The following is a 27,458-nucleotide window of genomic DNA, read 5'->3' as shown; positions in this document are numbered from 1 at the left end:
GGCCTGTTCTGTGCTGTACTGTTCTATGTTCTATGTTCTATAATCATATCCAGCCATCTTCGTCCTGGGTTCAGTCATATATCCCTTTTTTTTTTTCACTCCTTGGTTTGATCTGGAAAAATTGTATCTTTCAAACCTTGACATTTACACAGCAACCATCCTCTGCTACCAGTTGTTAAACAAATCGATGCTGTGGTATGAAGAAATAAAAGTCCAGCTCCTTTTCACAAACACCTTTATTTCACTTTGACAAACTCTGCACTAAACTCAGTCATCACCTCACAAGATCCAGAGTCCACCTAAAGCCCCTTTACATATCAGTGTCAATCATTGAACACTTAACATAAATGAGACAACTAATTGCAATGTCTCTTAACCCATTACTTAACACCCATGAAAATGGCTTCCACGGCACATGGATGATGTGGATGCATTAAAACGTGCCCTGAGCACAGCTCCCGCTTTACAGGTACCAGACACACTCGCCCCATAAGCAAAAGAAGTAGCATCCACCGACCGAACCCTTTCGGTTGTGCTCCTTCAGGAAAGACACGATGGTTTAGGCCCCGTCGCATACGCCTCACAAGTTCTCGATCCGGTAGAGCAAGGATTTTCTGCCTGCGAAAGGCACTTGCTCGCAGTTTTTTGGGCTGTTCAGTACTTTGTGTACATAACAGGACTCAACCCCGTGACCATTTTGATAGAGCACACCCCAACCCAAGTTCTACGAGACTAAGGTCTACGACAGTCAGCCAAATCTGCGCAGCACAATGGACCCTGCTCCTACAAGGACGGGACATTACGGTTCAAAGGGCTAAGACACACACGTTTTTGGCAGGCAATTTAGTGTACGCAGGCACCCACATGAGTGTGAGATCATTATCACCAAGCACAAAAGAGGCCCCTTTGTCCCCAAATCATCTCCCTCGAAACCAGGTACTACACTTCAGAGACCCCAGCCCACAGACACAGACGCAGCTCTTAGGATTTATGTGAATGGCTCCTCCACAGTCTTGAATGGTAAAAGAATTACAGGTTGTGATATCTATGTAGAGGACGCGCAAGGATGCGCATTAGAAGAAATCTCACTGAAATTACCTGGACATCTCGGTTCGCAGGCAGCCGAATTAGCAGCCGTAGCCTACATTGTACAGCACCCCGACTCGTTCCCGACCCCAGCCGACATATACTCCGGCAGCCTATATGTCTGCAATAGCTTAACTGAGTTCCTACCCTGTGGGAATCTAGAGGTCTTGTGTCCGCCTACGGAAAACCCCTACGTCAGCCCCATTACTCCAGCATATCCTCAAGACAGCAAAAGGCCGTAAATACGGTATTGTTAAGGTCCGTAGCCACCATCGTTCATCCCCCCTGGGAACGTTAAGGCAGGCGCCCTAGCAAAAGCAGGTTCCAGACATGGTCACTTTTGGAATCCCCTCCGAGAGCACCCCAGTACATGCAGTCCAGGTCTCACAGACCAATATTCAAGATTTAGCCCAGGCACAGAAGGAAGATGAAAAGCTCAGAGAAGTTTTAAAAGGTAACTTCCCAGCCCCTGTATTGAAACGCTTTAACAGCACACGTTGGCATAATTTTAAAAGACAGTATTTATGTGGTCCCCGCCCAAGATAGAAACCAGATTATCTGCCAATTCCATGACAACCATGGACACCAAGGGATAGATGCAACCCTTGCCCACCTCAGACCTCTCTGCTGGTGGCCCGATTTAAAATCCAATGTGACGCATTACATTGAGAACTGTTTGATTTGCGCCCAGAACAATCCAGACAGGTATGCGAAGAAAGGTCAACTCAGTCACAGCCACCCTGTTAATGGCCCCTGGACTAATTTACAGATTGATTATATAAGTCCCCTACCCCCCTGCGTGTTGGTAGTGATCGACACCTTCACAAAATGGGTGGAAGCTTTTCCATCTAGGACTGACACGGCTAAAATGACAGCCAAGATTCTAACACAACGAGTTTTCATAAGATGGGGCCTTCCCCGTAGTATCAAGTCTGACCATGGCTCACACTTCACAGGACGCGTCATGAAAAATGTCCTCACAATTTTCGGCATACAACTAAAATTTCATGTAGTCTATCACCCCCAATCAAGCAGAATTGTAGAACGCATGAATTGAACCCTCAAAGCAACCCTTAAGAAAATGGTACAGCAACATAATATGACATGAGACACAGTTCTCCCATTTGCACTCACGTTCATTCGGAACACGGTATCGACTTTGACAGGATACACCCCCCTCATCCTCTTGACCGGACGACCCATGAAGGGAACAGAATACCTATTAGGGCTTGATTTGGCCAGCCCCACAGTCACCGCCCTCACCCATGAGAAAGCAGTACAACAAATCCTGGAAAACGTTAAAGCAGTCCAGCTCGCCGCAGCTGTTAGGATTTGCACATGGCAAAAACAGAGTAAAGCATGTTTTGATAAGATGGTATACCCAACGGAATTTTGAGTAGGACAGCAAGTCATGCTCTCCCTGTACAACCCCAGTTCATTTCTTTCCCCCAAATTCACAGGACCCTATTCAATTTCAGACAAAGTCAGCCCCTCCGTTTATAATATCACTTATCCTAATGGCAAGTCAGGATGGTTTCACATAAACCAGCTTAAGGCTTATGGCACGCAGTACAACCACTCCCACCACATCTCACTCGCAGCAGCAGACAAACACGTCTCGCCCATGGACAACCTATTCCTACCCTCCCCCAAAAAGTCCAGCCCATCCACGGACACCACTTCAACTCCCCCAAGCAAACACACGACTCTGCCCCTCCCTTCATTCGACCAGCACTGACAGCGACAGCACTGATACATTAGACCTCATGGAGCCGCCACACGATTTACATTCTGCACCAAGCCCCACTCCCAGCGACTCCGAACAGGATATGTTTGACCCATATGAGACCACTTATGTAAAAGCCCCTGAACCGGACCCACCGCCCGATGACGATGGATTGCCCCCTACCGCCTCCACCCTAGACACTAAACATTGGCACCGCGATAATTCCTACAGACTCATCCGTAATGATGAGATGGCCCCACATCGGCCCAGGCCGCCTTGGCACACCTACTCCAGTCACGAGTGTGGCAACCGGGAGAAGATGATGACTCAGAGTCTGACTCCCACCAGATGAGCCCCTTTGCGACTCTTTTTGCAGTAGAACAATGAGGTGTCCAGATGATGCGAAAAAGGAACCGATTGAGATTTATGGTGCCTTTCTTTCTGATGGAGCCTGCCCGCTTTCTTGTTTCAGCTTGTTTTTTTTTAAAAATGTTGAATGTTTGTATGTTGTTCGACTCACGCTACGGTTTATTGATGCAGTTATAACTACTCTTCTGATTCAACGGCAATCATAAGAGCCAGTTTATCCATGATGAACACAAATTCTTTCCATTCTTGTCTGGTCACCAAGGCAGTGGAGTAACGGCACTGGTCCCCGCCCTGCCTGAGGACCGCCATCTGGTCAGCTAAGCTCGGGTAGTGCACCTACGACACTAGTCACCGCCCTACCCGGGGAATCCCGCCGCGGCCCACACACACCCCATTCGGTGCTTTTGGTTCGAAACTCTTTTACTGTTTCTGAAGATGTGGTTTAAAGAATGCTCTTTGCCGCTTGTTTTTTTTTGCTTTCCGGCGACCCTGAGGCCGCTATCTCCACATGCTATTTACATCCTCAACCACTCGGGTGAAACAATTGGCTGCTGGACGGATAAATTGCCCACCCACTCAGCGCATCGACCACACCGGCTGCGAGACTGCTCGCACTGTGACAGTATTTTCTTTTTCGGATGTCTTGTCCCCAAAAATATTTGGTTAAAAAAAAATGAGTGAGTCACATATGGTGACAATTCTAATGGGCAATGGATGATAAAAGGAGAGACAGACGGACATACGAGATATTAAACAAGGTAATAACAGATATTATGCTCGTGCCTACAGGAAATCCAAAACACTAGAAGACAGGAAGACCAAGAGAAAAATGAAGACGGATATAATGACCTACATTTGGATCATCGTGGGATCACTACAGTTGCGCACGGAAGCAACCCCCCCTGAACCCCACCACACAGGCAGTGAATGTATCCCATCATTGCCATACACCACACCTAGAAACAGCCACCAACACACCAACTTGGTGCGACAACCTCATAAAACCTTTCATACATCGTGGAAGCCCTATTAGTGATAGCAATACTCTCCAGTGTCATCCAGACACTGAGACTTCGAAAATGGCGAAGGAAAGCCTCCCACACTCCAGTATACACGCTTAGACCCCCTATTTTCAGACTCCAGCAAAACCCCACTCTCTAAATAAATAAAGTGCATCGATTATTTTCTTTGATCTGTTCTAATAAAAGAAAGGATTTGAATTTTCTGTACTTGACCGCCAAGATACAGAGAAATGTAACGCTGCTATTGTATAGTTTTATACTGTTTGTAAATTCTTTTTATTGGCTAAACAGCCTGAATATAGTTTAGAGGAAGATAGTTAGAGGTTCCCATATGTAAAGAAAAAGAAATGTAATGCATGCTTGAATGTTATAGTGCCCCTTAGGATTTCATAATGATCTGATGTAAATAAAAGCAATTTAGGTAAAGGCTCGAATCCATAGGACAGAGTAGGATAGAACCTGTCCTTGTTTGCGGGTGCTCGACTTAGGCAGAGAACAAAGAAGATTCAGTAATGTGATCCTTCAGCTTTGCTTTGAGGATCATAAGGAGGGAGTGTAGCCATTTGGGATGGCCACTTTCAGCATATAAAATGGACACTCGCAGAGCATACAGGGAAAAATGGACAATGGAAAGTAACAAGCAGGCACAGAGCCTGAATGTGTATTTAGAAGACAGACTGCAGACAGAACCAAAACTCTTGGCCGATTTGCACATTGATGGCCCATCTCCGATGAACAAAAGACTAGTGCTGAGTTAGCCGATACCGTCCCAGACATTCTGGTGCCACTACCTCAGCAAGAAGATACACACAAAGCAAGGCCAACGGCCACTTAGGACACGTCCAGCCATCAGGGAACCCGCCCCTTTATTGGCTCAGATCAATGGCGGTGATCGAGAAGCCGCCCAATTAATTGGGACCAAGTTTAAGGCCCGCCTAAAAGCACGCAAACCCCCCCACCGAGTATAAGAAGGAACCTCCGCCATGTGTTCGCTCTCTTGGAATCGGCTCTCAACTGGAGAGACAACTTCCATCTGCACCACTAGAAGCAAGTAGGTTCAAGTTCAACGCTCACTACCAGGCGGACGACCATAGCTATACTCCTGCTACTTCTTCGAACCCAACAGCCTCAGATCCGAACAACGGCCACTGTTCCTCTGAATTAAGTGGGCACCCGAAGTTAAGTATACGTGTTAGTGATAGACATAGTTTAGCCTGTAGTGTTATTGTGCATGAGTAAATCATACTGTGTGTAAATAAAGTAGCATTGACTTTGAACTAACTAACTGGTGTATTGGCTGTTTGATCGGTATTCGGTTGAACCTTGTGGCGGTATCAAGAGATACCTGGCGACTCTGAAAGCATATTCATAATTAAGATTATGAAAGGCGATCTTATTAATCACTATATTTATAGCCATTAAAAGATAGCAACAAAGCTTGCATTATTTGAAAAGGTGCAGTGGAAATAGAAACTCGGAGAATAGAATAGAGTCCTTAATTCAATGCTATGCAATGTTTCTTCCAGCTAATTTGCTCCTATGTCTTCATGCCGGTTGCCTTCATGATGGGAGTAGACTGGAATGACAGCTTTATGGTCGGTGAGCTCATCGGAGTGAAAACTTTCTTCAATGAGTTTGTAGCTTATGAGAGGTTAACTGTGCTGATTAACAAACGAATTGAAGGCAAACTTGAGTATGTTGATGGTACAAAGCAGTATTTGTCAGTAAGTAAATATAGTTATTTCTGCCTGATATTGTATTAATAAAAGCATTATCATACATACTTTTGTCTAACTAACCAGGCTATTATTCTTGTTCATCATTCAATGGGTGCAAGAGGACTGGGGGATAGCCAATGTGGTATCATTATTCAAGAAGTGAGGAGGGGATAAACCAGGAAACTACAGACCAGTCAGTCTAACCTAAGTGATGGGGAAACTTGAAAGCAGTTCTGAGAGATAGAATTAATCTGCATTTGGAAAGGCAGGGATTAACCGAGAACAGTCAGCATGGTTTTGTAAAGGGGAGGTCATGCCTGACCAACTTGATTGAATTTTTCTGAGAGGTGACCAGGTATGTAGATGAGGGAAACACATTGACATAGTCTACCTGGACTTTAGCAAGGCTTTTGATAAAGGCCCACATGGGAGACTGATAACAAAGGTAAGATCCCATGGGATCCAAGGAAATTTGGCAAATTGAATTCAGAATTAGCACTGTTGCTTCGCAGCTCCAGGGTGCCAGGTTCAATTCCGGACTCAGGTTACAATCTGTGTGGAGTTTGAACTTTCTCCCTGTGACTGTGTGGGCTTCCTCCGGATGCTCCGGTTTCCTCCCACTGTCCAAAGAAGTGCAGGTTAGGTGGATTGGCCATGCTAAATTGCCTGTCCAAAAGGTTAGGTTGGGTTACGGGGATAGGGTGGATGTATAGGCTTAAGTAGGGTGCTGTTTCCAAGGGCCGGTGCAGACTCTATGGGCTGAATAGCCTCCTTCTGCACTGTAAATTCTATGATTCTATGAGAATTGGCTGAGTGGTGTAAAGCAGACAGTGATGGTCGAGGAGTGTTTTCCGACTGGAAGCCTGTGTTCAGTGGGTCCTGCAGGGATCAGTGTTGGGGTCCTTGCGTTTTGTGGTTTCTGTAAGTGATTTTGACATGAGTGTAGGTGGATTGATCAGTAAATTTGCAGATGATATGAAATTGGTGGGGTGATAAATAGTGAGGAGGATAGCCTTCGAGTACAGGAGGATATAGACAGGCTGGTCTGATGAGCTGATCAGTGGCAAATAGAATTCAATTCGGATAAATGTGAGATAATACATTTGATGAATTGAGAGCCTGGATTACGGCATTGAACTATGATGTAATTGCAATTACGGAGACATGGTTAAAGGAGGAACAGGATTGGCAGCTTAACATTCCAGGGTATCGTTGTTTTAGACGGGACAGAAGGCCAAAAGAGGTGAGGGAATTGCATTGCTGTTTAGAGAGCAGATCACAGTTGTGTTGAGTGAGGACATTAGAGGGATCTTGTAGTGAGGCATTATGAGTGGAGCTCAGGAATAAGAACATAGAACAGTACAGCACAGAACAGGCCCTTCGGCCCTCGATGTTGTGCCGAGCCATGATCACCCTACTCAAACCCACGTATCCACCCTATACCCGTAACCCAACAACCCCCCACCCCTTAACCTTACTTTTTAGGACACTACGGGCAATTTAGCATGGCCAATCCACCTAACCCGCACATCTTTGGACTGTGGGAGGAAACCGGAGCACCCGGAGGAAACCCACGCACCCACGGGGAGGATGTGCAGACTCCACACAGACAGTGACCCAGCCGGGAACCGAACCTGGGACCCTGGAGCTGTGAAGCATTTATGTTAACCACCATGTGAAATCACAATGTTGAAGTGTACTATAGACCTCCCAACAGCCCGCAGGAGACAGAGGAGCAGTTTTGTAGTCAGATTCTGAAAAGGTGTGAAAAAAGCAGGGTAGTTGTGATGGGCGATTTTAACTTCTCCATATTGACTGGGAATCCTTTACAGCCAGGGGCTCGGACGGAGAGCAACTTGTTAGATAAAAGCAAATTACTGTGTTTGCTGGAATCTCTTACGTTTGTCCAGAAGGGCTTTTTGATACAATCAATCCAATCAGGGAGGGGTCCATACAAGACTTGGTGTTGGGGAATGAGCCTAGCCAGGTGATTGATGTTTCAGTGGGGGGAGCATTTTGGGCTTTGCGACAATAATTCCATTTGATTTTGAGTAGTCATGGATAAGGACAAGAGTGGCCCGCTGGTAAGGGTGCTTAATTGGGCGAGGGCCAATTACATTCAAATTAGACAGGAACTGGGAATGTGAAGTGGGAGTAGCAATTTGAGAGCAAATCCATGTGACATGTGGGAGGCTTTCAAAGGCCAGTTGATTGCAATGCAGGCAGCTATGTCCCCATAAAAATGAAGGATACAATAGGCAGGATTCAGAAACCATGGATGACAAGGGAAATTGTAAGCTTAGTCAAAAGGAAAGAGGAAGCACACGATAGGTCTAGGCATCTAAAAACTGACAAAGCTCCTGAGTACAGTGAAAGTAGGAAAGAACTTAAACGTGGAATTAGGAGGTCTCAAAAGGGCCATGAAATGTCTTTAGCAAACGTGGTCAAGGAGAATCACAAGGCTTTTTGTGCATATATTAGGAGCAAGAGCAAGAGAAAGGGTTGGTCTACTTAAGGACAATGGAGGGAAGTTATGTGTGGAACCACAGGAAGTGGGTAAAATCCTTAATGAGTACTTTGTATCGGTATTCACCAGGGAGAAGGACATGACATATGTTGAGATCAGGGATAGGTCTGAACTCTCTTGAGAATGTCAATATATCAAAGGAGGAAGTGTTGAGTATCCGAAATTGCATTAAGGTAGACAAGTCCCCGGTGCCAGCTGGGATCAATCCCAGGTTACTGTGGGAGGCAAGGGGAGAAATAGCTGGGGCCTTAACAGATATCTTCACATCCTCTTTTACCACTGGTGAGGTTCTAGAGACTGGAGAATAGCAAAGGTTCTTCCCTTGTTTAAGAAAGGAAGCAGGGAAAATCCAACAAATTACAGGCCGGTGAGCCTGACTCAAGTGATGGGGAAGCTTTTGGAAAACATACTGAGAGACAGGATGTATGCACATTTGGAGGAAAATGGACTATTTAGTGACAGGCAGCATGGTTTTGTATGGAAAGGTCATGTCTCACCAATTTGATTGAGTTTTTAGAAGAGATGACAAAGAGAATTGATGAGGGAAGGGCTGTGATTGTAGTTTATATGGACTTTAGTAAGACGTTTGACAAGGTCCCACATGGCAGACTGGCACAAAAACTAAAATCACATGGGATTTGGTGTGGGCTGGCTAGATGGATACAGTACAGGTTTGGTCATAGGAGACAGAGTAGTGGTGGTAGGACATATTTTGAATGGAGATTTGTAGCTAGTGGTGTTCCGCAGGGATCAGTGCTGGGACCTCTGTTGTTTGTAGTATATATAAATGATCTGGAGAAAAATGTGGATGGTCTGATTAGTAAGTTTGCAGATGACACGAAAATTGGCAGAGTTGCTGATAGTGCCAAGGATTGTCAGAGGATGCAACAGGAGGATATAGATAGATTGGAGACTTGGGCACAGAAATGGCAGATAGAGTTTAATCCAGACAAATGCGAGGTGATGCATTTTGGAGGATCAAATCTAGGCTTGAATTATACTATAAATGGCATAATTCTTAGGAACATTAACATACAGAGGGATGCAGGTCCACAGTTCCCTAACAGTGGCAACACAGAAGGCCAAGAAGGCATATGGCATGCTTGCATGTTGCAGCTATATAAAACCTTGGTTAGGCTGCATTTAAAGTATTGCGTGCAGTTCTGGTCATGACATTTTCAGAAGGATGTGGACGCTTTGCAAAGAAGGTGCACCAGGATGTTGCCTGGTCTGGCTATGAGGTTAAATAAACTAGGATTGTTTTGACTGAGGGGAGACCTGATAGAGGTCTGCAAAATTATGAGAGGCATAGACAGGGTGGATAGTCAGAGGCTTTTTCCAAGGGTGGAAGTGTCAAGGGGGCACAGGTTCAAGGTGAGAGGGGGAAAGTTTAAGGGAGATGTGCGGGGTAAGTTTTTCACGCAGAGAGTGGTGGGTGCCTGGAATGTGCTGCCAGAGGATGTGGTGGAAGCAGGCACATCAGCAACATTTAAGAGGCATCGGGATGGATAAATGAATAGGGAGGAAATAAGAGGGATACCGACCGAGTAAGCGCAGAAGGTTTTTTCAGTTAGGGCATCATGATCGGCACAGGCTTGGAGGGCCGACGGGCCTGTTCCTGTGCTGTAATTTTCTTTGTTCTTTGTTCTCTTTGGGCAGGACCCTGGGAAGCACCGAGGATCAGGGATATCTTGGTGTGCATGTACACCAGTCCCTTAAGGTAGCAGAGCAGGTAGATTTAGTGGTGAAGAAGGCATATGGTATACTTGGCTTTATCAGCCGAGGCATAGAGTTTAGATCAGGGAGGTTATGATGGAACTGTCTAAAACTTTGGTTAGACCACAGCTAGTATGCAGTTCTGGAATCCACATTACAGGAGGGAAGTGATAACATTTGGAAGAGTGCAGCGGAGATTTTCCAGGATGTTGCCTGGGCTGGAGAGTTTGGTTATGAAGAGAGATTGGATTGACTTGGATTGTTTTCCTTGGAGCAGAGTAAACTGAGCTAGGACATTATTGAGATGTATAAAATTATGAGGGGCATAGAGTAGGCAGGGAGAAATGTTTCCCCTTGGTGGAGGGGTCACTGACCAAGGGCGTAGATTTAAAGTGAGGGACAAGAGGTTTAAAGGGGATGTGAGGCAAAACATTTTCAGCCAGAGTGTGGTGGAAGTCTGCAACTCATTGCCCGAAAGGGTGGTGGAGGCAGAAACCTTCATAACATTTAAGAAGGATTTAGATATGCACTTGCAATGCCAAGGCTATAGGCCAAATTAGGGTTAGAATAGTTAGGTGATTATTTTTGACCAACGCAGACATATGAGCCGAAGGGCATTTTCTGTGTTGTGAGCCTCTCTGACTCAATGAAAAGATCTGCTTTTGTTAACTAGCATAGAACTGTTATACGTTCAAGAAGCAATACCTACATAGAATATAGAACAGTACAGCACAGAACAGGCCCTTCGGCCCTCAATGTTGTGGCAATATTTCATAGTTCACTATTTTAATAAAAATTATTTTCCTTAAATAGTTTGTCTATTTTGCAAATTCAAATATATTTTGCTTTACATGAGTAAATTCAAATATAGCATCACAAGAACATTCTGGCTTTTTTACAGCATAATGAAGTATTTAGTCTCTTTTCTCTTTGGCTGTTTTATAGGTTCGTTCTGAAGCTATTGTTACTTATGCCCTATGTGGATTTGCTAACTTTGGTTCTGTTGGTATTGTGATAGGAGGACTGTGTAAGTTTTGATTTGCAGTTAATGTGTACTTATCGAAAAATCTGTACTTTGAAGCTATTAGGTAATACTGGCAAATTATGTACTGTGTTTTAATAAATGGTGTCAAAGCAGATATCAAATTCACTCATTCAACCATTCTATGTTATGAAGCTACGAGGTAAATTTTCTAATTATGTTCTGCTGCAGAACTTCAAATCACTGTCGCGTACATGAGATTTACTGATGTGTATTCCTTGAGGATATGACACCAAACTGAAAATATATAGTTGACAATGTTTTCCTCAATCAATGTTCATTTTTATATGCCGAACATTATAAAGCTGTTAGTTAGTACTTTACTTTTTAGGAGCCTTGTAATTTGCCAAATTTTGCACGTTTTTTAAGAGTTAAAAAAACATTTCTAATTAAGTGGCAATTTAGCACAACCAATCCACCTACCCTGCACATCTTTGTTTTGTTGAAATGAGACCCACTCAGGCACGGGGAGAATGTGCAAACTCAACGCGGATAGTAACCCGGGGTCGGGATCAAACCTGGATCCATGGCATCGTGAGGCAGCATTCCTAACCACTGCTCCACCATGCTGCCCAAATTCTTTGCAGAACTAACCAATCCATGGTGGATCTGTATCGCCACCTGCTGGTTGGCACCACCAACTATATACAACATCGTCTATAGGCATATCACCACATACATCTTCCTTAGAAGATATTGAAGTTTGTTTACAAACATGATTACTAACATTACTCCATACATTAGTAATAAGCATAACCATTCTAACAGGTTCAACTAGCGTGTCCATAAACATGATATACCTGGTCAGCATCTGTCCCTTTCATACAGGTCAATGTGTCTCTCTCATGGGATCACCCCTGTGATCACTTGGGCTGTTGCCGGCCTTTTCGAAGATTGGGTTACATGTCGGTCTCTTGCTTCATATCCTCTTTACTCTGTGCCTTTGAAAGGCATGCACACATGATTGCCACACGTGCATCACCAGGTTCTTTTTTTTCTGTTTCTTGCCTCGACGCTGTTTGCTGCTTTGCTGTATGTTTTCTGTCTCTTCTTCTCTGGCTTGTCAATCATGACCTCACCTTCTCCTTTTTTACTTTTGTCACAGTGATGAGCTAGGTCTCCCAGTCTTCTCCTCTTCCTCCTTCTTGTTTTAACAATTAGTTTGCAAATTAATTTATTTTTATGTTTGGGCTGGCAGCCCCTGGTTTGGTGCTGGTCTGCACCCTGTGCTCAGAAGTATGTGAATGCTCAAGGGAACCTGAAGCGCTGACATGTCATCACTGGGTTGAGTGACCATGCCTAATTCTGCGGCCTCAACTGGATGTTGGAGTGTCTGGTTTTCTCGTGGCTGGGTGGAGGTTAGTTCGACGAAAACATGTGCTGCCCCTTCTTGGCTCGCTGGAGCCATGCTCAATGGCTCTTCATCACTGGAAATGATGATGTAAGCACACTCTGGGTCTGATGCTCCAGGCGTCGGGTCATCCTTGTCTTGTTCGAGAATATATATGTGATCCGTTGAGCTGCACAACGAGATAGCCATCATCTCCTCCACTGTTTCACTCTTGGAGTTGTTATTCTCTTCAACATCAGAGTTAATATCATTGTACGCATCATCAATATCTTCCCACTCATCCTCAGTGGCCTCGAGCATCAGGGAGTTGACTACTGGAATCATTTCAGAGGCCTGAAATGATCCACCAAGTTCCTCTGGTGCAAACTTCTCTAAGATTGGCAAGATGTCTGCTTCTAGCTTGTTCAATAGTTGGTCCGCCGAGGTATCAGCCACTGCGATCTCAGTTTTTATTTTGGAGTGCACCACCTCAGAGCTCCCTCCCTTCTCAGTGTCCAGCGCAGTCTGGACGTCCCCCGTGACTACCTCGTCTTTCCCTCCAAACCACAGGAGTAGTGCATCTTGGGCCACTTCATTAAGCCCGTCATTGCTCCTGCAAAAGAGATTTACAAACATTTCATATTGGCCTTCATCTGCCTCAGCTTCCATGCCATTCCTTTCTGCATAATCTTCAAAGTCATCATAGAAATCTTCGTCGCATTGGGTTAGCCCTGCAGCCTCATGGCGTTGAGGTCCCAGGTTCGATCCTGGCTCTGGGTCACTGTCCGTGTGGAGTTTGCACATTCTCCCCATGTTTGCAGGGGTTTCGCCCCCCCCACAACCCAAAATGTGTGCAGGCTAGGTGGATTGGCCACACTAAATTGCCCCTTAATTGGAAAAAATGAATTGGGTACTCTAAATTAAAAAAAATAGAAATCTTCATTGTATTCATTGTTGGATTCAGCATCATCTGCAACAATTTTTCCTGTAAAATGCAACATTGCACACAAAATTATGTGTTTTCGCAGGCGGCCACCAAGTCCAAAGTCAGCGTCAAGTTTTGTGGCCAAACTTTTGTTTAACATTTGTGGAACTTCAGGAAGACTGAAGAAATTAAAGAATGATTCATTTGGTACAGTTTTCATAACTGTTCTGCGAGTGCTTCAACCTTTGTGCTTCCGTTTAGTTTTAATTGTTTTCAACGTGATATTTTTGTCCTCCCTCCAGTCGATTTTACAGCCTTTGCACCCCATGATTTCTGGTTCATCAAAGAATGGGGATTCAAGCTTGTCAGGCTGCGAATCCATCTGGTATCTATTCGTAGTCACCTCATTTGTGAAATACTCATTGGGCTCGAACTTAAACTCCACAGTGAAGCTCCACGGCTTCTCATGCTCTGAACATTTGAAATTCACATCTTTTAGATGCTTTAATATGGGTTTGCCATTCTCCTGTATCATGCCACTAAGCACATGCACATTGTTGAAGATTGTTAACCAGAATTGCAGAATGCTCGCTGGCTCTTTCGTCTGTTTATCTGATTTATCGTCCTCCACCTGGATTTCTTCTGAATCCTCATCAAATGTGCACAGAATGATAACTTGTGTGGATCGGTAATATTCAGCTGGCCACCCATCTTCTGAGACATACAGTCGTTCAACTAAGTTCATGGATTCACATACATCGGCTCCTATGATGGATTCAATTTTCATGTCCACAATATAAAACAGTAACATGTATATCATGTTGTCCACGGAAAGCTCAAGTTCACATTCACTGAAAGTCTCCATCTTGTTTGTACCATAATATACCGGCAGTCCGGCTGATCAGCGACTTTCAGCTGTGTGTTCAGCCTATGCAAGGCAGACCGCCTGATGGAGGTTGGCACTCGTTTTAATGTCAAAGTTGCATTGTAATAATGAGTCATTCAGGAACACCATCGCTTTCCATCTGGTTTTGATGGTTTCCGTCGAGTTTTTACTAGCTTTGTTCTTTTTTGAATTTGTTTCTTCATCCTTTTTGGTCGGACTCTTCTGGTTGCAATGAGATCAATAAAGAACTGTTCATCTGGAGGTATCTTATTAACCACTTTTACTGATCTTTTATGGTCCATTGTAGGACGCACAAAACACTGTTCTGTAAGATGCCTAGTACAGTCGCACCTGGAACAGACTTTTCCAAAGGCCAGACATTGCTGTGGGCCATGTCGATTGCCACACTTTGGGCATAAGGTGGGGACTCCTGCCGCTTTCTTAAAATGGCCACCCGCACTGAGACCCCATTTCTTTATGTGACTTACGCCACAGCACTAATGGCGCTGGCGTCTTCCTCTGTGTTGGCGCCAAGATTTTTCGAGTAGAGTGTGCTGATTTGCTGTGCAGCTACCTCATGCACCTGGCAAATCTTTATTGCTTGTTCCAGTATCAAATCTCCTTCCCCTAGTATCCTCTCACGTAGCTTATCATTTGATTTACCAGAGACAATTTGGTCGCGGATCAGAGAAGATTTCAGGTTACTGAAGTTGCATGACTGGGCCTTCAGCCACAAGTCAGTGACAAAACTTGAACGATTCGCCAGGTTTCTGGGTACGTGTACAGAACATATACCTCTGGAATGTTTTATAGAATAGAACAGTACAGCACAGAACAGGCCCTTCAGCCCTCGATGTTGTGCCGAGCAATGATCACCCTACTCAAACCCACGTATCCACCCTATACCCGTAACCCAACAACTCCCCCCCTTAACCTTACTATTAGGACACTACGGGCAATTTAGCATGGCCAATCTACCTAACCCGCACATCTTTGGACTGTGGGAGGAAACCGGAGCACCCGGAGGAAACCCACGCACACACGGGGAGGACGTGCAGACTCCACACAGACAGTGACCCAGCCGGGAATCGAACCTGGGACCCTGGAGCTGTGAAGCATTTATGCTAACCACCATGCTACCGTGCTGCCCCAAATTTAAAGTTCCAAATTAATTTTTTCCCAATTAAGGGGCAATTTAGTGTGGCCAATCCACTTATCCTGCACATACACGGGAAGAATATGAAAACTCCACACAGACAGTAACCTGGAGCTAGGTTCGAACCCAGGTCCATTGCGCTGTGAGGCAGCAGTGCTAACCACTGTGCCACCATGTCTCATTCTTTTTGGGGGAGCAATGTCAATCAAAGTACCCAATGACTTCATTGTATCACTTGCTATTCTCCTTATTGTCAAAAGCAAAATATTATACAGTTCAACTGCTTGTGGACCTGCCACCATAAACAGCAACACTCTTCGCCTTTCGTCAGGCTGTTCCTGTAGACTTAGGGTCGATACATAGGGTTTGAACTGCTGCTTGAAGGGCTGCCAGTTTTCTTCAACATTACCCGATACTTGAAACTGGTGGGGCGCTTTCAGTCTGTCCATAGAACATAGAACATAGAACAGTACAGCACAGAACAGGCCCTTCGGCCCTCAATGTTGTGCCGAGCCATGATCCATCTCGACCTTCAGTGACTTTTACTGCATTGAGTCGCCACCAATGGCTGCAGTTCACCAGGTCGGTCCTTCCACCAAATTTTAGTCACTGCCGTCGTTATCTTCAAATCATCAGCTCTCTGGTACCATGTTGTGTTCGGTGTTTGATGTCTAGCAAGGAATCTGCAGAACTGCTGGTGACTTGTCCAAACCAGGATTTTTATTAATGCACATGTGGTGATGATCAGACACAGAGCAAGTTATCATGGAGTTTCTTTATACTCCCCTGGAACACATATGCATAACTGTCCTCATGTACGTTTTATAACTTTCTGTGGATCACTTATTTGACCAACCCAAATTATAATTGCCTTTCATATTTTCCTTACAGACCAAGAATAAAAGCTGTGTGCATGCTTGTCTCACACTGACCTAATTGCAGTAAATATACATATCTCAACTGTACCAATTTTTATATATGTATCAATTTCTGTTTATCAATTTGATTTTTTGCAGCATCTTTGGCTCCATCAAGACTGCGTGACATAGCAAGTGTTAGTGTTAGGGCTCTCATCGCTGGTACAGTTGCCAGCTTCATGACCGCATGCATAGCAGGTATGATTTTCCTATTATTACTAAAACAATATGGCTCATAACTATCTACAGAAGGGCAATGAATGGTATCCTTTTAAATTTTAGTTAGATGTACCTTTGTTCATTTGATCTCAATGATATTTTGTGCCCCAAATTGGTTAAAGTGAAAGCAGATAACATTGCAGTGAAGGAAACTGGGCCTCTGGGACCTAAGTGAAAAAGACAAGCAACTACATATCTCCTTCACCAATCAGATTTTATTTTGACAGTGAATTAGATGACTGTGAAGTGAACAGAGGAATAACTGAAAAGGAGGGTGAATTAGGGTGAATGAATTCAATGCCATATCAGGTACAGAAAAATAAAGAAGAGGAAAATAAAGATCATATGAAGGAAGAGAGAGAAAATGGAAAGGAGAAGTTAAAATGTTAATGTTTTTTAAAAAATGTTTTACATATTCTCTGGTCAGAATTTGATGTTACCTGATTGGCCAGCGGCTCTCCAAGGCAGGACATCATCCTGGTGATGGGTGGACGCCCTGCTTCCGCCAATCAACCCTTGTTCGAGCTTTAAATGGCATTCCCTGCTAACTCTTTGGATGGTAGGAGCCGAGACTACATTTGTGACAGCTAATTCTCAGTACTGGAGAGATTATTGACAGTAATTAATACTGAATACATTGTTAAAAGAATCTCTAAGAATTCCAGGCATTACTTTAAATGACTTCCAAGACAGGCTGCTTGTCTCACCTCACACCAGCTCCAACTTTCTGTAGTGAGCACCGCTCTATGATTATTTACACAAATGGGTAACCATGGAGCAACTACACAATTCTCTTTAATTTGGACCAGATATTTGTACCTTCCATATATATACTCTTCAATCTCCCTGACAGTGGGCCTAAATAACACGAGAGGGGGAAAAGTTTGGTTCACCTTGTGAGGTGCTTCATGCCACAGAAAGATGAAACAAACTAAACAACAATCAGAGTGACTTAGTTCAGCCAATGCAACTTGCATTCACTTAATTATATCAAAATAATGAAAATGCAATGCATCATAACATTGTTAGTTAGTATGAAAAAAATGACTACTTCTCATTCTGGTTACAGACAAGGGCAGAGCCTTCCAAGTTTTAGGCTCTCTCTTCAACCTTAATTGTGGGGTCTTTAATCTTCATATAGACTGGACAAATTAAATAGGCAAAGATAGTCTGAATTTGTGAATTTGATGAATTTGTGGAATGATTTCACAACAATTTTGCTGGAACAATATGCGTTGGCACCAACTATGGATAAAATCCGTTTTAGACATAGCATTGTACAATGGGACAGTTTAAATTAGTAATGATCATTTACAATTAAATCCCACGTTAATTTTTAAAACAATATATCCTGGTCCCAAAAAGAATTTTAAAGTTAAACAAAGCCAACTAATAAGTATGAGGTAAGAGCTGGCTGAGGTCGAATGGATAAATAGACACAAAGATGGTGATAAATAAACATTGGAAAATATTTAAAGAAACTAATGTTGTAGAAATACAACCCATTAGAAAACAAAATTCAGCAAGAAAGATCTGCCTGTGGATTACTAGGGTAGTTAAGGATAGTATTACATCAACAGAAGAGGCTTATAATGTTGCAAAAATAAACCAGCAAAGGGTGACCAATACATTGATCAAAAGAGGTAAAAATAGAATGAGAGTAAACTAGTCAGGGATATAAAAACAGGTTATAAGAGCTTTTACAAGGATATATAAAGGAGGGGAGTAACTAACGTAAAAATAAGTTGCTTTGAGGCAGAGACAGGAGAAATTATCATTGGATGAGTAAATGGCAGTACCTTTAAACAAATTTTTTGTGCCTGTGTTTACAGTGGCACAAATTGCATACCAGAAATGGAGGGTAACCAAGGAGCTAATAAGAGTGAGGAACTTAAGGTCAATAAAATCAGCACCGTAAATGTATTGGAGTTAAGGAACTCAATGTCGATAAATTGCCAGGACCTGATAGACTACATCAAGGATGCAAAGAAGTAGCTGGAGATGTATTGGATATACTGGTTACGATATTCAAAAATTCTCTGAGTTCTAGAAATCCACAGGATTGAAAATTGAAAATTAATTAATGTAACTCTGTTATGCAAGGAAGGAGGGAGAAAGAAAACAAGGGAACTACAGGTCAGTTAGCCTGACATTTGTCATCGTGAAAATGCTGAAATGTATTATTAAAGAAGTTTTAAATGAACTCAGAAAATCGCAGCATGGTAATACAACAGGCAGGATTCTCCGTGGGCCATTGCCAAAATCAGGAAAGGTGATTGGGCGGAGAATCGGTCTTGAAACCAAAATTGTGGCAGATGCTGGGCGCATAGCAATTTTCAATACTCCAGTGCCTTGACAGCGGCGTCAATGGATTCTACTTCGTTCATACAGTAAACACCGTTTGCATATCATTAGTATGGCTGATACAGTATTCTCCAAGGCCTCCGCGATGCTCCACGCTGCCGGGGGAATTCCATTTTTATAAAATTTTAGAGTACCCAATTCATTTTTTCCAATTAAGGGGCAATTTAGTGTGATCAATCCACCTACCCTGCACATCTTTGGGTTGTGGGGGCGAAACCCACAGAAGCACGGGGAGAATGTGGAAACTTCACATGGACAGTGATCCAGAGCGGGGACCGAACCTGGTATCTCGGTGCCGTGAGGCAGCAATGCTAATCACTGTGCCGCCAAGGGCAGCACGGTGGCCTAGTGGTTAGCACAACCGCCTCACGGCGCTGAGGTCCCAGGTTCGATCCCGGCTCTGGGTCACTGTCCGTGTGGAGTTTGCATATTCTCCCCGTGTCTGCGTGGGTTTCGCCCCCACAACCCAAAAATGTGCAGAGTAGGTGGATTGGCCACGCTAAATTGGCCCCTTAATTGGAAAAAATAATTGGGTAATCTAAATTTATTAAAAAAAAAAAAAAAAAAAAAATCACTGTGCCGCCATGGGAATTCCTGATGGTGAGTGTCACTTATGCTTTTAAAAATCAGGAAACAGGCGCCGTGGCTGGTGATGGGGCTGGAGAGGAGGTAAGACATGGAAAGGCTGCCAGTCCTGCCGCTGGCAGGGCGGGCCTTTGGGCCAACCAAGCCCGGGGGTAGATGGGGGAGACAGGGTGATCAGGGGATTGGCCGTGGGGTCGGGGTGACCTCCCATGGGAACAGGGTGTCCAGGCATGGACCCCCATTGTCGCAGCCTGCAAGGTAGCCATCTTGCTATGCACCCCACTGACCACCCACCATGGCCCCTGGTCTTGCAGAGTGACACTGGCCGTATGGGTGCCCCATCCCATCACCCTCCCCCGCAACCCAGTCCCCACTAACGCCTCCCAAAAACTGCTAGTGGGGCAGCACATGCCCACCCAAGGGCAACGGCCACAGTAGCACCTGCAGGAGGGCGATGGACAGGGGCCACGGCATGTACCACTGGAATGGGTAATGCAAACAACTGGTACCATTGGCAGCAGAGATGGGCCTGGGCCAGAGGCACCTAAGATGCCAGGCTCCGACAGGGCCAGTAGTGCGATGGGCAGAGTGTGAGGGGAAACAGATGGGGGTGGGTGTGGGGATGGGGAAAGGGGAGGTAGGGGGACATGTGGGGGCAGGAGCTGCTGTGTAGACCAAGGCCCCCGTGTAGCCCGGTGGATCTGGTTGGGCACTAGGGTACGCACCAGACTAACATGTCTGCCTTTCATCCCCTGCAGACAATGAACTTTGGAATTCAACGGGGAATGGTGGCCTTCATCCTAATCGCTGCAGCCATGGAGGGTGCACTGAGGCTGTACAAGCTGGAGCTGTTCGAGGAGAATGCCACAGCAGTGGATCCTGCCCCGGAGGAACCAGAGGCAGCCAGTGAGGTTGGGGAGCTGGCTGCCCAACATGTCGAGCAAGAGGAGGTGCAAGGGAGGCGCCGCATGAGGCCTTGTGTATTCCAGCAGCGCCTGTCACTCAAGGACCTGCAAGACAAGGCATGCCGTTGAAGACTCTGGCTGATGATGGCGCACATGGCACCATGGGGGAATGGCACCCGCTCCTATCAAGGTGGCTATCATGGTGACGGTCGCCCTGAAGTTTTACATAACAGGGTCCTGCCAGGCGCTGAGTGGGAACCTGTCAGGGATCTCACGAGCTTGGTGCACAGGTGCATCCGCGCCATCACGGATGTCCCATATGCATTTCGTGCTGCAATACATACATGTGGATCAAGCCCACCAGGATGCCGGGGCAATCGGGTTCGGCATCATTGCCGAGATGCCCCAGGTCCAGAGGGTGATCGACAGAATGCATGTCACCCTATGAGCACTGGCCCATGACAAGCCAGTCTTTACAAACTGAAAGGGGTTCCACTCATTGAACGTGCAGCTGGTGTGTGACTATGAGCTGCACATTATGCACATCTGCACCCAATACCCGGGAAGTGTGCCCAATGCCCTCATCCTGGCACACTCCCGGGATTGGCACCTCGATGACAAGGGTTTATCCACTGTTGGCGTGGCTGATGTTGCCTATCCGGAGGCCACAGACCAACCCGGAGACCCGCTACAACGACACCCATGCAGAGATCAGGGGCGTGATTGAGCGATGCATCGGTATCCTGAAGATGCGGTTCAGGTGCCTAGACCTTTCTATAGGGGCCCTCCAGTATAGTGCGGGGAGGGTGTGTTGTGGGGCAGGGTTTAGAGAACCCCAAAGTGTATCATGGTGTTCACCTGATCCACAACTTTTAATATAGTGTAGTTATGTGGAGCACACAAGGCGACTTTACAGGTGTAGTGTAACAGAGAGTTAAAGTACTTTTAAATTAAAACAATGTTTATTTATGAAACCAGTTAACACTTAATAAACCCACAGTAAATATCTTAACAACTATCAACGCCAATCATCGCCACAGATACAATATTCTATAAGTAACCTTTAATCTTTCCTTGCAACATCCATAAGGTTAGGTGGATTGGCCATGATAAATTGCCCTTAGTGTCCAAAATTGCCCTTAGTGTTGGGTGGGGTTACTGGGTTATGGGGATAGGGTGGAGTTGTTGACCTTGGGTAGGGTGCTCTTTCCAAGAGCTGGTGCAGACTTGATGGGCTGAATGGCCTCCTGCACTGTAAATTCTATGATATTCTAGATCCGGCCCACTATGGTCGTATCGTCAGCAAACTTGTAGATGGAGTTAGAACCAAGTTTTGCCACACAGTCGTTTGTGTACAGGGAGTAGAGTAGGGGACTAAGTACACAGCCTTGCGGGGCACCGGTATTGAGGACTATTGAGAAGGAGGTGTTGTTGTTCATTCTTACTGATTGTGGTCTGTTGGCCAGAAAATCGAGGATCCAGTTGCAGAGTGGAGAGCCAAGTCCTAGGTTTTGGAGCTTTGATATGAGCTTGGCTGGGATTATGATGTTGAAGGCGGAGCTGTAGTCAATAAATAGGAGTCTGATGTAGGAGTCCTTGTTTTCGAGATGCTCTAGGGATGAGTGTACGGCCAGGGAAATGGTGTCTGATGTGGACCGGTTGCAACGGTGTGCGAACTGAAGTGGGTCAAGGCGTTCTGGGAGTATGGAGTGATGTGCTTCATGATCAGCCTCTCGAAGCACTTCATTACAACTGATGTCAGGGCCACGGGCGGTAGTCATTGAGGCACGTTGCCTGGTTCTTCTTTGGTACCGGTATGATGGTGGTTTTCATGAAGCAGGTGGGGACCTCGGAGTGGAGTAGGGACAGGTTAAAGATGTCTGAATACCTCTGTCAGCTGGTCTGTGCAGACTCTGAGTGCACGGCCAGGGATCCCGTCCAGGACCGTCGCTTTCAGGTTCACTTTCAGGAAGGCCGATCTGACTTCGGAAGCTGTGATGGTGGGTATGGGTGAATTATGGGGTTGGGGCACTCGACAGCGGATTGTTGGTTACCTGCTCGAACCGAGCATAGAATGCATTAAGTTCATAAGGGAGGGGTGCGCTGCTGCCAGAGATACTGCTCGGCTTCGCTTTGTAGCCCGTTATGTTGTTTAGTCCTTGCCACAACTGCCGAGAGTTTGTCTGTGACTCTAGCTTAGTTTGATATTCTCTCTTGGCATCTCGGATGGCTTTGCGGAGGTCGTACCTGGATTTCTTGTACAGGACAGGGTCGTCTGCCTTGAACGCCTCGGATATGTCCTTCAGTAGGGAGTCAATTTCACGGTTGAGCCATGGTTTCCGGTTGGGGAACGCACGTACTGTTTTCTTTTTTTTAAAATAATTTTTATTGAAAAACTTTATACAACATTGACGCACCTTAGTAAAATACCGAAAATAACATTTATATTAACAATCATATACATTTGCCCCATCCCCATGAACAGCCCAGCATTTTAACAACAATGCAAATTAACACACTATAAAGTTACAGAATAAACACTACAATAATGCACCCCCCCCCCAAGTTACCTATCTCTGAGCCAGGAAGTCCAGAAAAGTCTGCCACCGTTTATAGAACCCTTGTATTGATCCTCTCAGGGCAAATTTGACCTTTTCCATTTTTATAAATCCCGCCATGTCACTGATCCAGGTCGCCACGTTTGAGGGCCTTGCATCCTTCCACTGTAGCAGAATCCTTCGTCGGGCTACTAGGGACGCAACGGCCAGGACACTGGCCTCTTTCGCCTCCTGCACTCCCGGCTCTACCGCAACTCCAAAAATCGCGAGTCCCCACCCTGGTTTGACCCTGGATCCAACCACCCTCGACACCGTCCCCGCCACCCCTTTCCAGAATTCTTCCAGTGCTGGGCATGCCCAGAACATATGGGCGTGGTTCGCTGGACTCCCCGAACATCTGGTGCATCTGTCCTCACCCCCAAAGAACCTACTCATCCTAGTCCCGGACATGTGGGCCTGGTGCAGCACCTTAAATTGGATGAGCCTAAGCCTCGCACAGGAGGAGGAAGAGTTGACTCTCTCCAAGGCCTCCACCCAAGTCCCATCCTCTATCTGCTCCCTGAGTTCCTCCTCCCATTTAGCCTTCAGCTCCTCCACTGACGACTCCTCCACCTCCTGCATTGCCTTATAGATGTCAGACACCTTCCCCTCTCCTACCCACACCCCCGAAAGCACTCTGTCCATCGTCCCCTGCGAGGGCAGCAAAGGGAATCCCTCTACCTGTTGCGTAGCAAACGCCTTTACCTGCAGGTATCTGAACATGTTCCCTTGCGGAAGGCCAAATCTATCTTCCAGTTCCCCCAGGCCCGCAAACCTCCCGCCAATAAACAGGTTCCTCAATTTGCTGATGCCCGCCCTTTGCCACCCCCTGAATCCCCCATCCGTGTTCCCTGGGATGAACCGATGGTTGCCACCCAGTGGAGCCTCCATCGAGCCCCCTGTTTCCCCCCGATGCCGTCTCCACTGTCCCCAGATTCTTAGGGTCGCCGCCACCACCGGGCTCGTGGTAAACCTCTTAGGGGAGAGCGGCAACGATGCCGTTACCATGGCCCCCAGGCTCGTACCTCTACATGACGCCATCTCCATTCTTTTCCACGCCGCCCCTCCCCCCTCCATCACCCATTTACGCACCATTGACACATTGGCTGCCCAATAGTACCCCAGAAGGTTGGGCAGCGCCAGCCCGCCTCTATCCTTTCCTCGCTCCAGGAACACCCTCCTCACTCTCGGAGTCCCATGTGCCCACACAAAGCTCAGAATACTGCTGGTCACTCTCCTAAAGAAGGCCCTGGGGATAAGGATGGGCAGGCACTGAAAGAGGAACAAGAACCTCGGAAGCACCGTCATTTTGACGGACTGTACCTTCCCTGCCAACGACAATGGCAGCATGTCCCACCTCCTGAACTCCTCCTCCATCTGATCTACCAGTCTGGTGAAGTTATGCTTGTGAAGAGTCCCCCAGTCCCTGGCCACCTGCACCCCCAGGTACCTAAAGCTCTCCCCTGCCCGCCTAAGCGGGAGCCTACCAATTCCTTCCTCCTGGTCTCCAAAACCCTTCACCAAATCCAAACCTCCCCAACACCTCCCATAGGTACCCCCACTCCACTCTATCGAAGGCCTTCTCCGCATCCAGCGCCATCACTATCTCTGCCTCCCCCTCAATCGCCGGCATCATGATGACATTCAGCAATCTCTGCACATTCGTGTTCAGCTGCCTTCCCTTCACAAAACCTGTCTGGTCCTCGTGCACAACCCCTGGCACACAGTCCTCTATCCTGGTGGCCAGGATTTTTGCCAGCACCTTAGCATCCACGTTGAGGAGAGATATGGGCCTGTATGAACCACACTGCTGGGGGTCCTTGTCCTTCTTTGAAATTAACGAGATCAGCGCCCGTGACATCGTCAGGGGCAAAGTCCCCCCTTCCCACGCTTCGTTGAGTGTCCGCACCAGCAAGGGGCCACTAGGTCCACAAACGTTTTATAAAATTCCACCGGGAACCCATCCGGCCCCGGTGCCTTCCCTGACTGCATCTGCCCGATCCCCTTAACTAACTCCTCCAGCTCAATCGGCGCACCCAGCCCCTCCACCATCTCCTCCTGCACCTTCGGGAAAGAAAGCCTGTCAATGAACCTCTCCATTCCCCTCCTCTCCCCCGTTGGCTCCGACCGGTACAGTTCCCCGTAAAAGTCCTTGAAGACCTCATTCACCTCTACCCCGTTCCGCACCACATTCCCACTCTTGTCTCTCACTCCAGCAATCTCCTTAGCCGCATCCTGCTTACGGAGCTGATGAGCCAGCATCCTACTCGCCTTTTCACCATGTTCGTACACTGCCCCTTGTGCCTTCCTCCACTGTGCCTCCGCCTTTCTAGTGGTCAGCAAATCAAATTTAGCCTGCAGGCTGCGCCTCTCCCCCAACAGTCCCTCCTCTGGTGCCTCTGCGTACCTCCTGTCCACCTCCAGCATCTTTCCCACCAGTCTATCCCTCCCACTCCTCTCACTCCTCTCCTTGTGTGCCCAGATGGATATCAGCTCCCCACGAATTACTGCCTTCAGGGCTTCCCAGACCATCCCCACCTGAACCTCCCCCGTATCATTCACCTCAAGGTACCCCTCAATACTTGCCCGGACCCTCCTACACACCTCCTCCTCCGCCTACAACCCCACATCCAACCGCCAGAACGAACGTTGGTCCCGCACCCCCCCCATCTCCAACTCTATCCAATGCGGAGCGTGGTCGGAGATTGCAATGGCCGAATACTCGGCCTTCTCCACTCTCGGAATCAGTCCCCTACTCACCACGAAGAAATCTATCCGAGAGTAGACCCTATGTACGTGGGAGAAGAAAGAGTACTCGCGTGCCCTCGGCCTCACAAACCTCCATGGATCCACCCCACCCATCTGATCCATAAACCCTCTCAGTACCTTGGCCGCCGCCGGCCTCCTACCCGTCCTAGAGCTGGCCTGATCCAGTGAATTATCCAACACCGTATTAAAGTCCCCCCCTATGATCAGACCTCCCGCCTCCAGATCCGGGATCCGTCCCAACATACGCCTCATAAAGCCCGCATCGTCCCAATTTGGGGCATACACACTAGCCAGTACCACCTTCTCTCCTTGTAGCCTTCCCCGAACCATAACATACCTACCCCCCCTTATCCGCCACCACCTCCGATGCCTCAAACAACACATTTTTCCCCACCAGAATCGCCACTCCCCGGTTCTTCACATCCAACCCAGAGTGGAAAGCCTGCCCCACACATCCCTTCCTCAGGCGGACCTGGTCCGCCACCCTCAGGTGTGTCTCCTGAAGCATTGCCACATCTGCCTTTAGCCACTTCAGATGAGCCAGTACCCTCGAACGCTTCACCGGCCCATTCAACCCTCTCGCATTCCAGGTGACCAACCGGATCAGAGGGCGTCCCGCCCCCCTCCCCCGTCGGCTAGCCATAGCCCGTCGACTGCCCGCCCCAGGCCAGCACCCCCTGCCCAACCCCGTCCCCATAGCGACAACCCCTCACCTCTGTCCCCCCAGCACCCACCAGCTCCTTCTTGACCCTACCAGCAGCAACCCGGTATTCCCCTTTCCCCCCCTCCCTTCCCCCCCAGGCTAGGTACCCTCCCAGCCGCGAACCGTCCTCCATTGTACTTCCGTGGGTCAGCTAACTTCTGCTGACCCCGGAAACACCTGCCAATAGCCCGACCCCTCCCGAAGTGGGATCATCCCCCAATCTATCCCGCTCCAGCGCGGGGAAGAACCAGTTAAGGCTCCGCCTCCCCCGTCACCGTCTCCACCCCCCAGCCTCGCAGCGCGGGAAACCAGAGGAAAGCCCGCGCTTTCGCCCTGCCCCACCACACCTTTCTGACGCAGCTCCCAAATATCAGCCCCACTCCATACCCCCACTCCGACACAGAATACAACAGGCCCCCCCCGACCCTCCCCTCAAGATACACAGCCCAAACAATGCCCCACAGCACAAGAACAAAAACATAGCAGAACAACCCCTCCGTAAATAACCATATCAAAATTGCAAAAGTACTAAAACAAAAAGAAAAAAACAGAAGAAAAAGAGAACACAGCAACAGCAGAATCCAGCACTAATATCTTACAGCCGACCTCGCAACCCCCAACCCCTAGTTCAAGTCCAGTTTCTCCGTCCGCACGAAGGCCCATGCCTCCTCCGGGGAATCGAAATAATGGTGCCGGTTCAAATAGGTTACCCACAGGCGTGCGGGCTGCAACATTCCGAACTTTATCTTTTTTCTATAAAGCACCTCTTTCGTCCGATTAAATCCGGACCGCCGCTTAGCCACCTCCGCACTCCAGTCCTGGTAGATCCGTACTACCCCATTCTCCCAATTGCTGCTCTTCACCTTCTTGGCCCAGCGCAGCACGCACTCCCGATC

The 27,458-nt window shown here is 47.0% G+C and overlaps 1 protein-coding gene across 6 annotated transcripts in view; it reads left to right on the top strand.

Annotated features, from left to right (window-relative positions):
• LOC119970362 (solute carrier family 28 member 3-like) overlaps positions 1 to 27,458 on the top strand; it is a 422,249-nt gene that overhangs the window by 369,883 nt on the left and 24,908 nt on the right. For 4 of the 6 annotated variants that reach the window (XM_038804850.1, XM_038804849.1, XM_038804853.1 and 1 more), the window contains exons 14-16: positions 5,730 to 5,927; positions 11,110 to 11,191; positions 16,520 to 16,618. In XM_038804850.1, the coding sequence (XP_038660778.1) occupies positions 5,730 to 5,927; positions 11,110 to 11,191; positions 16,520 to 16,618 (379 nt within the window). Of the gene's footprint in view, positions 1 to 5,729; positions 5,928 to 11,109; positions 11,192 to 16,519; positions 16,619 to 18,471; positions 18,776 to 20,346; positions 20,548 to 27,458 lie in introns of those variants that run through there. The other 2 variants (XR_005461594.1, XM_038804851.1) reach the window with 2 other exon arrangements.

This window comes from Scyliorhinus canicula, chromosome 8 (assembly GCF_902713615.1).
Source record: "Scyliorhinus canicula chromosome 8, sScyCan1.1, whole genome shotgun sequence".
NCBI classification, from domain to species: domain Eukaryota; kingdom Metazoa; phylum Chordata; class Chondrichthyes; order Carcharhiniformes; family Scyliorhinidae; genus Scyliorhinus; species Scyliorhinus canicula.
This window is presented reverse-complemented; position numbering and strand designations above follow the sequence as displayed.